Source organism: Aulostomus chinensis, chromosome 2, assembly GCF_037954235.1.
Source record: "Aulostomus chinensis isolate RoL2024-O1b breed Wild chromosome 2, RoL_Achi_v1.0, whole genome shotgun sequence".
Classification (NCBI taxonomy): domain Eukaryota; kingdom Metazoa; phylum Chordata; class Actinopteri; order Syngnathiformes; family Aulostomidae; genus Aulostomus; species Aulostomus chinensis.
The window spans coordinates 29,138,852-29,156,023 of NC_141321.1; the positions used below are offsets into that span (position 1 = coordinate 29,138,852).

At 40.7% G+C, this 17,172-nt stretch overlaps 1 protein-coding gene across 3 annotated transcripts; it reads left to right on the forward strand.

Moving 5' to 3' along the window:
• The first annotated feature begins 8,782 nt into the window (after positions 1-8,782).
• aktip (akt interacting protein) lies at positions 8,783-16,691 on the forward strand. Of its 3 annotated transcripts, none has more exons than XM_086195529.1 (10): positions 8,783-8,947; positions 9,616-9,770; positions 11,012-11,220; positions 11,373-11,437; positions 11,680-11,780; positions 13,178-13,266; positions 14,057-14,155; positions 14,829-14,936; positions 15,038-15,098; positions 15,297-16,691. In XM_086195529.1, exons 2-10 carry the CDS (start codon positions 9,723-9,725, stop codon positions 15,402-15,404), a joined length of 888 nt encoding a protein of 295 aa, XP_086051655.1. In that variant the 5' UTR covers positions 8,783-8,947; positions 9,616-9,722; the 3' UTR covers positions 15,405-16,691. The 3 variants fall into 3 exon arrangements, with proteins under 3 accessions (XP_086051655.1, XP_086051664.1, XP_086051674.1); XM_086195538.1 differs by having other exon boundaries at positions 8,785-8,947; positions 9,645-9,770; XM_086195548.1 differs by lacking the exon at positions 8,783-8,947 and adding an exon at positions 9,007-9,186 and having other exon boundaries at positions 9,645-9,770.
• Positions 16,692-17,172: the final 481 nt, after the last annotated feature.

Here is a 17,172-nt window from a genome sequence, read left to right on the forward strand (position 1 = left end):
AAGCATCTACATGTGGGAAATATTGCGACATTTTATTCAGATCAGACCCTGAGTATTTCTGAAGTACAGTATCATGAAAGGAGAGGAATATAATATTATATGAGCAGCAACGATAAAATATGTTGACGCTTGTCTGCAGCAGCGTCAGAGACCGAGGCAAAGTCCTGAACTTGGTGACATACGGTGAAATGAGACAGACACGTCTGACAGCGTGATTGTCACCCTACCCTGTTATTTTTGTTGCTCTTAAAAAAGCTATATACTTCCCACAGCCACTCAAAACGTGTTATAATTTCAGAGTATGCCAGAAAGAGAGAGGGAGAAACAGAGGGTGGATGAAGAGAAGAGGGGCGGACTGCTGGCACACATATTTGCAGGTGTACTGTGTATGATAGTTACCCTTGATCTTGTTAGCAGTGATTGGGGTCTCTGTGAGACCTCACACTGGGCTGTGGGTGTAATTGTCGCTGGCAGGCCGGCCTGTAACCATGTGGAGACTTGGGGAAGAGGAATGGGGAGGAGAGCGCAGGGCCTTTGTTTGTGGCAGCCGCCACATGTCTGCCTGTGTGGCACTGCTGAGCTCCCGGGTGTGGAGGCTTGGCTTTGGGGAGATGATTGTTATAGAACTGGTGTTGGCTTTAAAAATGCCTCTTTAATGGGAATGCATTTCACAGGCAAGAGCAGTGAGGTCTGGAAAGACAACATCACAGCAGCCGGGTACAGAAGTTCAGCACATGCTCGTGACGGAGTTCTTCAGTGGAAACAGCCTGCCATCTGCTGCTCAACTCAGGAACAACAGGCAGGCTCTGAAACTCTTCACACACACACACTTCTCCAGGGGTCCACTCTGATGACTTGAGTCATTTTTGACTGATAGCCCGCATGTAAAAGTTATTATTTAAAAAGTAAAATTACACTTTGTGAAATAATTATCCTAACTCAAAACACACTTAATATACGGACAACAACATCTTTTACTTTTTTTTTTTTTTTTTAATTGGGTCTTTATCCCTCTTTGCTTCTCACAAAGTGTTTTTTTCACACTACTTGTATATGTAAACAAATGATGATGATGTCATCAGTCATGTAACTGTGGTTGTAAAGCAGCTCAATTAAAGAGCCATTCAATACATGGCCTTTTCCACTTACCTCAAACATTCCCAATGCTTTTCCTTAATGAATGAATAAATTATGCAGTAACCTGGGCTCAGCCGACAAAAAGCATTTGCTGCGTAATGTGTTTGCCTAAATAGCAGTGAAGAGCAGACCTACCTTTAAGTGGATGAGGTACCTCTGTTCGGCATGTGGTAAGTGTCTCGTTTAATTTAATTCAATAATCCTGATAAATGAAATAAATCCCTTCTGGGACATCCATTTCTTGAGTAGTGAGATAATACAAAATGAGGTTCACGGAGAAAAAATTAGGACATTATGGTTGATTGAGCTTTTACAAAAAGCAGAAATATTACAGAGATATTCTTTATGTTTATAATTTTGCAATAATGAATGAAGGCATCCATGTGGAAAACAATCAGAGCTCAAAATGGATGACAGTGATTGTGAGGCTTAGTGAAAGAATGCATTAGCATTTTCACACATTCCCAATGCAAATTGTTTCACTTAAACTTTTTAAATACCATTTTGTGTTCTGACTTAATTTTAATAAGTTTGCCGATAAGAAAGCATAAGCATGGACTTGAAAGGCCGATCGCGAGTCTCCGCAACACATTTTCAACACAATTCATCACTATTCGATTCATGAGAGGAAAGAGGAAAATTGAAAAAAAATGAAAGAACATGATTTTCTCTGAGAAATAATACATTCTGTGCTGAATTGAGATTATTTAAATATAATAAAATATCCATATCAAACATTAATTTGAATTTAATAGATATGCTTGTATAATTGAATGCGCTACTCTGCGCAAATTAAATCTGGCTTTTCTAGCGGCTGCCGCTGCTTGATAATGCTTTAATTACACCCATGCAGTTCTGCTTGGGATGAAATCCATTTAATTAATATGTTTTGTACTATAGGTATTATAGGTATTAAATAGCCAAACTAAGTTTGTTTGTGTAGGACTCAGCAAAATGACAACAAAGGCACTAAAGCACACACATTAAAGGAGAGGTGACAGGTTTTCGTAGGTGACAGGCCAACACATTTGAAATGCTTCGATATGGATTCCACTCTCACAGAGAGATGGATAGATGGAGGATAGAGAGATGGAAGGTATTTAGTCAGAATTTGTCAAGTCTAGTAAAGTCGGTTACCTTTATTTAGGAAATGCAGGGTAAGTTTCGGGTCCTTCTCTGACCTCACTGCGTCTGGTTTCACGGTGCTGCTGCTCTGCATTATTGTCGGGCCTCACTTTACTCTGCACACCACTCAGCTCTCGGTACGTTCCATGGTTACCCCTCACCTCTGCTCGTACGGTCTCCTTCCAACAGGTGCACAGCGACACCCTTACAGATATTATGTGGCTATACTTCTCATTTTAAACCAACCAGCGAGTATGTGTGGCACCAAAATCTCAACTCCATATTTATTTTGATCATATGGGCTTATTCTCCCTCTCGGCCACTGTGTTCCTCCAAGCCTGTGTCATTGCGATCCCTACACACATGCCAGTAGTGGTCCAGTTTTTGTTTAAAATGCTACCAGGACAGGGATTTTCCCAACCATCTGCTACCACCATGTGCACATCCTCTCCTCTAACACTGAGCAACTCACACTTCATGTGCACCTCTTCCCTCTATCGTCTCGCTCTTGGTCTCATTGAATACTTTTTACTCCAAGGTATTCTGCTGATGCTTGTTCCTTGGAGTAAACTGCTGTTTTGTTTTGGATAAATGTGTTTGCCCAATGAGCAAATGCAATTAATGCAGTAAGTTTTGGGTGCAGTCATTTAAATGGCCCTAAGGCTGCTATCAAATTGTCTGATCATTTTGTAATAACATATTAATCATGTGTAGTTTTAAGGCAGGCAGCTGTAATCTCCCTCCAAACAATGGAGCTACTGGATACCGCAGAGCTAATTCTGCTGTACCTGTGTACTACCAGACTAAACTGTTTTTTATTTAACCCTTCTATCCCCCCCCCCCCTTACAGACTTATCACTTGTTTCCGGCAAATGCAGCCTCTTGTAAGTCAAATTGATTGAGCTGTCCTTGAACATCTGTTGTTCAGCCAAGTCTCAAAGGTAATCCCGCTAATGGCCCTCTAAGCTATCCATATAAACACATACATAAATAAAAATGTTTCCAAAGAGATTTGGTCATTGACTTTCTGCTAATCAATTCTGCAGTTGCATCTGTTGATGAAGGTTTGGGAAGTGCAGAGCGAGATATATGTGGCGATCAATGCCTGGCACTGGACTGGCTGGGCCAGGAGTGACAGTCACAGCTCCACTGGGAGTCAAAATTTACACACAGATGGACTGAGCCCGTCGGATGTCTTGGCTCGCTGTGCAAACAAACATACACACACACACACACACACACACACAAAACACTGACCAACAGAATGTTGTCCATCAACAACACAAGAGGGGAAATTATGGGGTTGTGTGAACCAGAGTCAGGAAAGCGAAGAAGTGGCATTCCATAATTTGAGCAGCTAAACTCTGGCACGGATGTCTGCGAGTGCTGCTGGACCAGCGCCACCTCACAAAGCCAATGTTTTGAGTTTGAAAAAAGCCTTTTCAAACTGATGGCCATGAAAGGTTTTATATTCTTTGGCCTAATGGTTTAAATGAATTAAGCTAAATTAGGCAAGAAAAGCTCATCTGGTGATACAGTCTGGGGATTTCTGGATGCCAAATCCTTTCTGGGACGGTATCAATATCAATAACTAACAAACCAACACCACGCATATTTCCCCCAGCTAGCAGAGAACATCTGCAACATCACCTACAAGTCCTACTGATGTCACAACAAAATGTTTCAGTCCATACTTAATTTTTTTTAAGGATGGTAATAATTTTAAATGTCTCATGAGACAGACATTTTGAACAGTAGCATTCTGAGGATGTTGAAGAGTGTTTGATTCATGAACAGTCTAAAATCAGCCGCCTCAACAAACTTTTTGGGATGTTTGAACGTTTGGTTATAGTGATTTTTAGGAAGAACAAACATGACATTTACCAACAATTAATTTCCGAACGACAACAAAAAAAAAATTCTCGCTTGGATGAACTGTAAAACTTGAACCATCAAATAAGTGATTTTTTTTAAACTGGAGAGTTTGTTATACTGACAAATTAAAAAAAAAAAAACTCTACAAATTTGAGTTTGGTTTTGTCTCCTTTCTCATACATCTGGATTTTTTTTTTTTTTGTACAATTTATCACTCACAGTAAGTTGCTTTCAAACACACGGATCACAGCTTTAGACAAAATCATTATCTCACCGGTGATATGGAGGTCTCAGGAACACGTGTGCCAAGTCTGATTCACTCGGTGTTACCAGGTCAACAGATGCTCACTCATAATTGAGGAGAGAAAACAAACTTGAGATCTGCCGGATCGTTTGGTAACACAAAAATAGAAAAAAGGAGCATTCTTAGTTGTCAGGTACAAACCGATTCAAAAGTTTAGCTGCAAACAGAACAAACTGAACGAGGCATGAAGGAGTTTCCCTCTGTGGCTGCGGCTTAAATGAGAAGAGGCTTTACAGGTGTGTGACCTTTGCGTGTCATCACAACTTGACTTTGGGTTGGTTGTGCAATGCGAGGTGTTACGAACTTTACAGTGAAATAAGTTTCCACACACACTTTTTGTCAACAAAACCTCATAGACCGCCGAGTCCACGCGAGCGAAGCGTTTAGAGGCTGACTTGCGAGTCTCACGAATATCACATCGTTAATGTTTTTGTTCGAACATCTTCTGACCAGTAGAGATTGTCCACAGCATGAGCTGCTACTTTCCACAAAAGCAAAGACTGAAGAAACATACGTGCTGCCGCCGACACATTATGGGGAGACAGTTTTTTTTCCCCCCCGACACCTCAGCTCACAGTGAGAGAAATATCTGCATATGACAGACAAAGCAGGGCTTTTTTGGATCACTCCTGCTGCCAAGCAATATTCATAAATTTAATTTCCAATCCGCTCTCCTTTTATTAGTTTGGGTGTTATTAAATGAGATTGCTTCATCTTAATAGAATATATTTCCAGGGCCTGTGAATGTGGCTGGGAGCTGATATTCAAATTCAATAACATGGCCCGTACTTAGTGCATGGCACTAATAAATGCCAATGTGTGATGCATATGAAGATGGGGCTCAGCGTGGAAGTCAAAGCGGGCAATAATGTTGTGAATGTCCTTCGGAGGTGAGGCACGAGTCTCTCCGACCCTGTGCTCAACTGCTCATATGCATGATGAAGCCCAGGTGACCTACATAGAGAGATAGGCAGGATGGAAGTGCGAGGAAGCGGCTCTTCATATTCCCTTGTATTTTATTAACTAGACTAGACAAATCCCTGAAGACTGTACACACTAGCATTGATAGTCCTCCCGCTGGCTTACACTATGTAAATCTCAGCTATGTGCCTGACCTTCAACCTTTCTATTGGACACTGGAGGAGAGAGACCTGCTGGATCCATCACTGCTCTGCCATCAGCAGCGTCAGGGTTATGAGGAAGGTAAACAAATGACTACGATCTACTGTTACAGTTCACAGCAGAAGTGGCTGCAGTGTCTCACCTACTGGCCTTTCCAGAGTTAGAACTTGGCGCTGCTGTGTTTTCCCTATTTTATCACTGGAACCTGCTTTTGCAAAGGTTGCAGCTTAGGAAGCTTAGCTGCGGCAGAGAGTGACCTTTACTTTTATTATGAATATGTCTATTTCATCATTATTATAGAGTGAAATCTATGCATATGATCAGCACAATGGATTTCTTTTTCATTAGTTGTGTAAAATGCCAGTCAGTGAATCAAGGGGCAGCCAGGGCTTCCTGACAGATTCTCTCCCCCCCACTGGAGGGATCTGACAATTGGAATTAATATGCGTGGAGCTTTCCCGCTCCATTTGTTGGCTGAGGTTTTCCAGGCAACTTTATCAGGGGTAACATTATCAAGAGCTTTGCCAAGAGCTTCTTCATCATGCTCACATCCGAGCCTGCCCAACACTTGTCACTGTCAATCACAAGGTGATAATACACAGATGATTCTCTCATTTGGTTTAATAAAATCTCCAGGCTTATTTGAACTGCAGTCATTACAGCAAATAATTGCTGCATTGAGCTTTTAGCCAGGCCATAGCCTCAGGGATAAGGAAAGACTATTGCTATATGAAGGATTTGGTGGATTTTTTTTTTTTTTTTACTCTTATTCCCCTGTTGTTCATATTTCAAAAATGAATATTACATTTGAATCTAGATCTGGCTTTCTTTATTCAAACTAACATTGTTATAACATATTATCTGGATGTGGAGTCATCAGTTTTCACTTTTTACGCCTGTGCTGCCAAGGCAGGTTTCACCAGGGACTGACAACTGCAATTTTTAACTGTCATTTAAACCAAATTGGAGATCTGGATCAGCGGCACAAAACTGTCAGAAGGAGTGGACTGTTGGGGGGGGGGGGCATATTTCATCTCAACTTGAAATTCTGGCTACCAGCTGAAGCCTTCTGGCTTGCAAATGTGGCTAACAGACGAAAACAAGTCTGTACAAAAGGGATCACATGTTGGCTTGATGTTCAGATGTGATCAATGAATTGGCTGTGGTGCTTTTCTCCTTCAGTAACGTGTGAAACATGCTTTTACAGTACAGAGATGAATTAGGTTTGATAAAAAAAAAAAAACAACAACCTCCCGGTATAACCAAAAAAGGTTCATCAGCACCGAGAACGACAAGCCTCCAAAATGACTGTCAAATGACATCAAAGACTTCCTAAACTAGAATTAACACAGTGCCTTTCACAGTGTCCTTGACCTTTGACCTTCAGCCTTTTTTTCCTTCACCTCATCCTTGAGTCCAAGTGGATGTGTATTATATTTAGAGAAATTTCCTCAAGGCATTCACACAAGTACTGTGCTCAAATACGGTGACAGTGACCTTTGACCACCTAAATCCTTGCAGTTCATCCTTGAGTCTCAGTGGACGTTCAAGACCAACTTGACAATATTCCCTCAAGGCGTTCCAGAGATCACGTTAATAAGAATGGGACAGATATTGTGCACGTGCAAGGAGACCATGACCTTTGCCCATCAAATTCAGTTCCCTTCATGGAATTCAAGAGACATCATATTAATAAAACATGAGTCATGCAGACGTACAACCAGCCTTCAGCTTTCACTGACGCAGAGGCGTGAAAACATTCGGAAAAAACTGAGCCGTAAAACCCTCACGATGAGAGGATTTCTTCCAGGTCGGTTCTATTGTACCACATTCGTTTAGGTGTACCTGACGAATTGGCAAATGAGAAAACATTTACATTTAAAGTAGAAATGCAGCTGCTTGCAAGTTTTCAACAATAAAAAAAAGAGCTTCAGCACATCACACATTCAATTAGTTAATCCAATCTCCCCTCTTTAATTGCATTCATTAGTATATTTGTTTGACCAAAACAAGGTCACAATAGCTGATTAGATGAAGAATCAATGGCAAAGACAAAAAACTCATTACGAAAGCATTGGTGTGGATATTTGCAGCCTTGTTTGTGTCAGACAGTTTATCTCAATGTCAGTGAAGGCAAAGCAGGCATAAACTTATTTGTTTTGAGGGTGTCTTTGATTTGTACGTGTCAAAAGAGTGGTGGTGACCTTGCCTTCTTGACTGCCCCAATAACGAAGCAGGACATTAATTATCTTTGTCAGTGAAGTGTACATGGGAGAATATACAATCAGATAACAATAATGGAGTCAATAATTTGTATTTACTCTGAAACTTGGACAATGTCATTTCTTCCAATTAATGCAATCACTCATCCATTAAATTAGTTTTTTTTTCCCTCTCCCTGAAAAATAATTAGGGGTAATTGTTAGGAAATCAATCAATCAACGGAGTGAACTGCAAATGAAGTATGGTCAAAAACTAAAGAGATGTGTGACACAGATGGCTTGGATGCATCCTACCCTCAAGGGACTTTTGCTGTGCAGTGCACCGAAACATTAAATTTAAAGCAACAGAGACAAAGTGTGTATTACCTCCATGTTCATAAACACACACAAAAAAAAACTTAGGTTAGGCACATGGACTGGAAAGAAAAAGGTCCCTTTTTAACCATATGGCTGTGATATTTAGTGAATATATTTTAAGTACTAGCCTTAAAGTGTAAGAAAAAAAGTCATCCTTAAGTTATTTGATGCAAAAAAAATAATGTTTTTCTACACTTGTGAGTACATTTACCTCTTTTAATAACAGATACCCACAAAATGAGACGCCAGTTTTCCTCCTTGAACTTCTACTGCATTAATCTATAGCAATATTTACAATATTTATTCCATTTTATTACGTAGCCCATAGATAAACCATAAGAAAGAAAATACACCTGAGTATGTGAGGGGATCTGCAATGCGATTGGGACATTTAACTGGTTACTTTAGGTCATTCATTCATATGAAAACCTTCGCGAACACCACTTTAAACAATTTAGTTACTTACCCCTCTGATTGACAGCAAGCCACTGTTTCATCAGCTGCTCCCAGTAAAGCGCCCCTTCTCTTTCATGTGACTACTCATTGGCCAATCAAGTGCGAGGATGTTTCTTCAGTAGACCAATGAGAATTTGTGCTGGTTCACGGAAACGCCCCTCATTATGTTAGATTGAACTCCGGTTACGCTGCCTGTCAAATTGTTAAGCTAGCTAAGGCGTTAGCTAGTTAGCCGCGATGACATTAATGGAAATGACGAGCAGCTGAGCATTGTTTTTTTGTGAAACCCACACCGTGGTTTTGGTTAACATCTTTGTTAAATAACTTTTACAGGCCTTTGGGAAATACGGTGAGTTACTTTGGTATGCTTGTCCACGTGTAACTGCTAAATTTAAAGGACTACTCAAGTTGTTGGCATCGTTATTTGTATCCTCCAAAGCTAATGCTAAATATCTCGTTCAGTGAGCTCAGGCAGCGTCAGTGTTTTAAAAGTCGAAATTAACAGTCTTATGCCGTAACAGAGTTTAGCGGAAGTTTTCTCTTCAGTTGTCTTTCGAGAAATACATTCAGTTTAAGAAGTTGTCCAACGTAAGTTAGCCTTGCGGCGTTTGCTAGTCTTGCGTTTTACCTTCCAGTGAGAGGCTAATGACTGATTTAATTTGCTGTCTTGTTCTAGATGTCATGTCATCGTTCCATTGACACTGTAGCACATGTCTTGTAGCTAACTCTTCACAATTGGTTTTACAAACAATGACAAAATAAAAAAAAAAAAACAACAGCTAGCATTCTACATTGAAGCCAGGTTAGCACGAAGCTAAGCTAACCTTATGTGATCCAAACAAATCCTTAGTAAAGAGTAATTCCGGGGTGAACCTTATCTAGCACATTGTGTTCTTTAGTCAGTGTAAAGATGTGATCATCTCCAACAAGGATGGCTTTAACAGTATGGATAAAACAATAGATAATCCATGTTTTGATTGACGCTCTGCTGTTTGTGTTTATCCTCATCTGCTGCAGCACTGATTCCTACTCTCTGTCCTCCTCAGCGGCGGATGGCCCGAACAACCCTTATTGTTGGACCTACTTAGAGAGGGGGACACCAAATTAATTCTCCTGCATGAGTAATGAACCTGAACCCCTTTTGGAGCATGTCTGCTAATACGAGTCGTAAGGTAAAGTGAAACACAATTATATTTTGATTGTCTCGGTAGAACTCTAAAAATATGTCTTGTAGTATGTGGTCTAGTTTAGATCAACTGGGGGGGGGGGGGGTACAATTTACTGAATTGTGGTAAATTCTGATGTTTTTGTTTTTTTTTTCTATTGCACAGACTTCAGAAAATGTGTGATGGTGGGAATTTCATTGAAATGAATTAATGGAAATGTATGAATTTCAAAACATGTATAAACCCTGCCACTAAATCTAAAGTGCTCCTCATGTGGTATGTAGTGAAGTCGAGATTAACTAAAACCCAGCTCTTTTTGTATAATGTCCAGCACTTCAACATACGTTGTCTTTCTCAAGAAAGTTTTGCAAGAAATTGATCCCCCATGACATAAAAACCTGTATAACGGTTGTTTGCATACATAAGTTTGTCTGTAGAAGCTATTCTCTTTAGTCAACAGCACAGTGTAGTCATGCAAAGTAGAACACAACATAAAGCTCCTTTTACAATTTGTTACAGTCTATAATACTGCTTAACATCACATGGCTACAAATGAAATGTATTCTGTAAACAGTTGTCATTATACTTTCATTTGACTTTAAACCCAAGTAACCTTATTAAATAGGGCATAGCTCACAGTTGATCATATGTGCAGAGAAGTTTTTATTGTACATTGTAAAGTTTGTATGTTTGCTGTAAAACCTGGGAAGCTTAAACTAATTGACTTGCCATGGCGATGTGACTTTCTTAAGAACTGTAGTGCTATGTGAGTGTCACCACCTGCACAGTAAAATGAAGCTGATGGGTTTGTACTCCGTGGTTGGTACAGTAAGTAAGTTACACTGAGCAACAATATAAACCTGTTGCATTGACCTACATTTGGCAGTAAGCATTCCTGGGCTATTTGTCGTCATCAGCATTGTGGCTTGTAGCTTTCTGGCGAATTCCCGTCATGCTGCTGTGTGTTTAACATGTACAATAATATATTACTGTAACTGTCGTGATTCTTAACAGCCACAGCAAAGAAAATAGCTGCACATTTATGTTCTTGCTGTGGTCTAGACAGTTTCCTGACAAGCTTTAAACCAGATGAGCACTGTAACCTGAGAGGGTGGACACAGCACATGGTCACCGTCCTCCACCATTGGTCAGCACATCGAGTGTGTTCACAAACTGATGGCTTCTCTAACCAATAGGTACAGCTGATGTGCTGTGATTTCTGTTCTATTTATCTTATCAAATAACAGAGACCAGACAACGAGGAGCAGAGTGGACACGGGGAACAGAGAGCCAGCCCTGCCAGGCTGCCCTTTGGCAAGAAGCAGCTCCCAGCCATTCCTAAGAATGCAGCCCCCATTACGAAGCCTCCCACAATGGGCACCCCGCCCCAGTCAGCCAATGGCACACACGCTTCCTATGGCCCATTTTACTTGGAGTACTCTCTGCTGGCTGAGTTGTAAGTAGTGGGATTGTATCACAAGTATTGGTGACACCATTAGGCACAGTTGTTTCACAGGTTATTAAGAATGAATTTAATTTGATGGCCAGGTTGAATGCATGTTTTATCTAGCCTTTGTATTATTCTAACCTCTGTTATGTGACCTGCAGCACACTGGTGATCAAGCAGAAACTCCCTGGAATTTATGTCCAGCCATCCTACAAGTCAGCCCTGAGTAAGGAGCCTTTTCTTTTTGTGATGAAGGTTTCACATAGAATGTATTTGAATAAATCTAAGATCTTAATATTGATTCCTTCTCAAATGCTTTGACTGGTGGAACACCCCTGAAAACTTACAAACCAGTTGTAGAAAATGTCAAAACTAAAAAAAACCTCCATTGTGTAAAGAATCTAGTGTAAATATAATGGTTCTGCACAATCTGTAACCCAGTGTGTTATCCCGTGTGCCTCTGTTCAGTGTGGTTTGGGGTCATTTTCATCAGACATGGCTTGTACCAGGATGGCGTCTTCAAATTCACAGTGTACATACCCGATAACTATCCAGATGGAGAGTGTCCTGTGAGTACTTTCTTTTTTTCTTTCTTTCTGTTTTGCTATTAAACACAAACACATGTATTAACAAAAAGTTTGATGGAGGAATAACAAGAGTTATTTGCACCTAACCATAGTGTTGCTGCAGATGGTATGGGTTTTAAGGTCACACCGACATTAACAAAAATCTTAAAACTTGATTTCCCTGGCTTCGTGATAAGGAAATGGTGCTTGGACATGAGATTGGGGGGATGGACTTGACATCCACTTCTCTTATATGCCGTTCAAGGTTACAATGGTCCACATTTTTTTGATGGAATCAAAGAGTTAGCAAGAGCGCTCATTAGTGTGCGTATGTCTGTTGCTCCATAAACAAAAATGGATAGGGAGGAACTCTGTACCTGTGTGGAATATCATAACGTAGGCCCCTCTAGACCAAGCTCCCACACCCTCCAAGAATCTGGCAATAAGGGGGAGAAGCACTCCAGCAAGTCATGTTCCTAAAACATTTTCCTAACCTAATTTATATTCAGGACAATGTTGGCTGTTTAGTAGACTAGGAAAACTGTAAAAGTGCTCCTTTGAAAATATTACTGTGCTTCTTAGACAAATATAAATGAGTAAAATGCACACACACACACACACACACACACACACAACCATATGTAAGCTATGTGCTAAAAACAAGTGCTAACACCAGAAATAACTCAGTGAAGAACTTGAAGGCCACTCCCTCATTTACAAAGAATTTGAGAAGTTGGTGACAGCTCCCATAAACCCCATCTGAGCCTTCAGGCCTGAGGAATCTCAGATAGCAGCTTCATTGAAGAGGAGCGCAGCTCTGAGAACAGTGACTAGTCAGGTTTAAATCAACTTGATTGTGGTTGTGCTTAACACACAGTCCTCTTAACTTAACTTGCACCGTGGCCTGGTTGATTGGTCGATTCTGATTCGTCCCAGTGTGTCCATCAATTTCTGAATAATGGACATCTACTAAGTAGTTCCAATAAAACTGTTTGCTCACCATTCTAATTTAATGTACTGGCCACAGACGCACACAAGCTCCCAATCACAGTTCATTTTGTGTTTTGATTTTCTATTCACATTCAGTTACAACAGTGAGTGAGTGGGACAGTTCTTAAATTATAAAAAAGGAATATGACAACTTTGAAGGGGACACAGCGAAAGGAGGACAAATGGGAGAAATTGGATCGGCATCAGCTGACTGTGAATGTCATGATATTTCCAAACGCCATTGAATTTGCTAGTTCAGGCTCCAGCCAAAGTCCATGTCATTTCAGAATATAAGTCAACATTTGTTTCTTACAGAGCACGGCTCTATAACTCATGAGAGCCACCTGTGAGTAATATTTGAAAAGTGACCGTACCAACCTGGAACCATTTCTGTCCTTTTCCTCTTTCAGAAATTAGTATTTGACATCCCAGTCTTCCATCCACTTGTTGACCCTGTGTCTGGAGAGCTCGATGTAAGAAGAGCTTTCACCAAATGGAGGTAAGTTCTCTGTCTTAAAATGCCAACTTGTATGAGAATTAAATTATTTCTGAAAGCTACAGCCACTCAAGTCTAATCTGTGCTTCTTGGACTGTTTAATCAAACCTCTTCCCACTGGCCACAAAACCTGCTAAAACCAGTTTACAATCAGGTTTTTGTTTTTTGTAATGGAAACGGCTTCAATCAGCATTTAGCCTTGGGTCAAATGGCCCTGCTCTACACATGGCTATTTATCAGCTTGGCTCCAATTGGCATTGCTGGGAAGACAAAACCTGGGTGAACACAGTAATTTACAGACAGCTTGCAGTACTTCCAATCTTGGAGACACACGCAACAAGTACTCAGAATTCTGCTTTCAACAATAGACATAGAGGAATGAGAGCTTCTCCTCCTTGCTGGTACAGAAACCTCCAATTGGGTGCAATGACTGCATACATGATGCATCGGGGGGGGGGGGGGGGGCTTCTCCTTGTAATGAGAATAGGATAAATGGGCTTTTCTTAGCAGGTTTATTGTGTGTGCAGTGGGACCCAGGTGTACGTTAAACTTTCTCTTCACTTTCCTGCTTTGGCACAGAAGAAGTGTCCGAAGTGTGAATTTCTTTTTTTAAATTACCTCATCATTCAGCAAATTTCAACGCCAAGGTTTTGAGTAGGATTAAGATTTGGATTTGTAATTGTTTTCAATAAACCAGAATTTGACAACTTGACTTCTCAATGGCTCACATCAAAGTTCATGCACCCAATTCCTTGATATTATCACGTTGTCAACCCTGTTATCCGTTTTTCAGACGGAATCACAACCACATCTGGCAAGTCCTGATGTACGCACGTACAATTTTCTACAAGATCAACACCACAGAACCACTAAACCCAGAAGCTGCTGTGCTGTAAGTGTCCGTGCCTCATTGCAATTATTTTTATTTCTGTGTAAAAGATGCAGGCACAACGGTCGCACTCACTCACTAGAGCTCTGTGACATTCACATGAATGATGATTGTTAGTTTTCTCCTTTTTTATGTTACCATATAGTAGCGGAGAATGTATTTTTGAATGATTTTTACATTCCAATGCATGACCGAACTTTATGAGTCGTTGTAATGAAAGGTGTCTGTATTGCCAGTTAACAATATTCACTTGCAGTTGTGAGGTGTCAACCAGTAGAGGGCAGTCTCTATGCAGACTACTAAATACTCATACATTGGGTTTTAGCTGAAAAGGTTGTTTGGAGGTTAAGTTGCTCTGTTGTGAAGATACCATTCCGTAAAGTCATTTAAGGAAGCGGTCGGTGAGAACACCCATATCTGTTTTGCAATTCCCGATGAGTTCCACAGACATTCTGTGAGAACCATACAGTTTATTGGGGGGGGGGGGGGGGGGGTTTCCACATTTTTTGCACAGGTGTTTTTCACACTACAGTCTAAATTGATATCAAGAAAATAGGCCTGGAACTCGGCGTCCTGAGGGTGTTTATGTTGTATGTGCTCATTTAACCTCCTCCTGGTTTTGATTTTGTATTTAAGGTGGAGTTGGAACTTCAGTGTCATGCTTTTCTCCCCTCAGATATGAAAAGGATGTGCACTTGTTCAAAAGCAAAGTGGTGGACAGTGTGAAACTATGCAACAGTCATCTTTTTGACCAGCCCAAGATCGATGATCCTTACGCAATAAGGTTGGTGGATGATTGCAGCATTCAGCAGCCCTCAATGTGCAGGATACTGAATTTTAAGGTGAAAAATACTTTCTCTCTCTGCTACCCTGTCAATTTGTTAGTTTTTCTCCGTGGAACCCTGCTGTTCACGAGGAGGCAAAAGAGCGAATGTTCACGTACAAAGTAAGTGTAGCAGAACGGTGGGAGTTAATCATCTCAGAGATTTTACAAGTGTGCATGAACTGAAGTCAGCAGCCTAATGCACTTCATGTCCCAGCTTTTAAACCCAGAAGGATTTGTTAGGCCAGTGTGTGAACTATGAGCGATTTAATTGGTTGAACTGCTCCTATTATATAACTGGTAATTTGTCCTTTGTGATAGAGACGACCAGAAGATCCCCACAAGGGAACGCAGGGGTCAGGGCTGTCTTGGGTGAAGCCTGGTTCGACGCAGCCCTTTAGCAAAGACGACGGCCCTCCTCAGAGCTGAGCCTGCATTTTCGCTGCAGCAGCCACTAGAGGGAGGCACATGCTTAGCATGCTGCACTGCTGGCTCGCCTGTTGGTTAGTGAACGGGATCCTTACCAGTTGGGAGAACTTAAAATTAATTCTCCTCACTATTGCTCAGCTTTAAAAGCTTCTCTTCAAACAGCTTTAGAATAAGGAAACCAAGTTTGTATCATATGTAAATGGAAGACGACAAATGGATGTCTCAAAATATCATTTAGGCTGCGATGCAATCAAAGAGCTTTCTCATTTAGATTTTGGGATCCATGCACATGTTGGACTAGGTGAAAACATACTGTACCAAAACCAGCTGTTAAGTATGGGCAAAGCAGTTTGCATTGATGCGGTGAGTAAAGTAGACAACGTGATCTGTTCCACTTCTTCAAATGGGCTCAGGACTGTTTCTGTCAGACGTGGAATGTTGTCCATCAAAGCTTTGTGAATAATAACCATCATAATTTCCACACTTTCCAAAACAGTTCGATTTGCAAGACATGTTTTATATTTGTTTCTTATTCGGTAATGATTTTATTTTAAATTCATCTTTGTAAACTATTGTCTTACAATTTAATATAATGCAGATCGCACAAGTACGGTTTTAAATGAGATGCTGAGTAATCTTGTGTATGTTGTTTGATTTTAAATCATTTTCAATGTTGATGTACCATCGGCTTTCAGTTATTAAAGGTTTGATGTGTAAATAGTGGTTGCTGTGCTAAGGTTGGATCGGTAAAGTTCTGGGTTGATTTGCTTTCTTGAAGCTCCCTTACAGGTCCTACTGTTTTCCCACACAATTCCGGTATGTTACTGCCGGATTCTAACGTGGCTCAGATGGACGAGCAGAGACGTATTTTGATAGGACTTAGTTTTCCACCAGGACCTGAGCAGAAAACAAGGAGGGTAATGAACTGGGGATTAGTTCTGCTACATTACAACACCTTTCCATAACTGCTGAGAGATCTGGATCTGTGCTTGTGTTGTCGGGACACTTGTGATTATTGTCATAAAGAATGAAAGATGAGTGGTAAAAATATTTTTGAAAAAATATGTTGGAAGCCCACATGACGTTCGTATGAGGATTAGTGTATATGGTGCTGAAACTCTAGATCTGCAGTCACTGTGAAAATCAAGGATGTTACCAAATCTTCACACTGTCCTGTTAAAGCTATAAGCATCTTTAGATGTGGGTTGAACGTTATTCTTTCCTTCTGACATTACATGCATAGGTGACGCATTTGTCTGAAAAACAACAATAAAAAAGAAAAAAGATGATGAAAACTCAAGTCGTGCTTTGGTGCCGTGAGTGATTTGTCTTCTAGGTTCCCATGGACGCTGGAGTTCCCGGAACATACATTTGAACGGGGAATTTTCAAGGACTTTGAAGGGTTTGAAACTATTATCGCACTACGTACGTGGTAAATCTCAGGGTCAGTAACATTGTACAGTAAGACTTTGTTGTGATTTGCTTTAAGCTTTAGAGACCCACCAAAGGCCCCTTTTGTCTTTGTTAAGAGACGAAATGGCCGATCAGCAGTGTGCTTACTGTTAAGGTGCTCAGCACATCATGATGGAAGTGTGTGACCGCCATTCCCCTGCACAACTAAGTTTCGTAAGTGTGAAAAATCCCTTCAAAACACCACTTTTAAGATTTGAAGACGTTGAACACCGTAGGCAAACCGATGGTGTAATTCGGCGTCAAAACAAAGCCATAAGGTGCTGGGAATTATTTAAAGTGCACTTTGAAAATGATG

Coding starts and splice junctions, on each gene's coding strand:
- aktip (XM_086195529.1), top strand. CDS start 9,723: ATGAACCTGAACCCCTTTTGGAGCATGTCTGCTAATACGAGTCGTAAG. Junction 11,221..11,372: donor TACTCTCTGCTGGCTGAGTT/GTAAGTAGTGGG, acceptor TGTGACCTGCAG/CACACTGGTGATCAAGCAGA. Junction 11,781..13,177: donor ATCCAGATGGAGAGTGTCCT/GTGAGTACTTTC, acceptor TTCCTCTTTCAG/AAATTAGTATTTGACATCCC.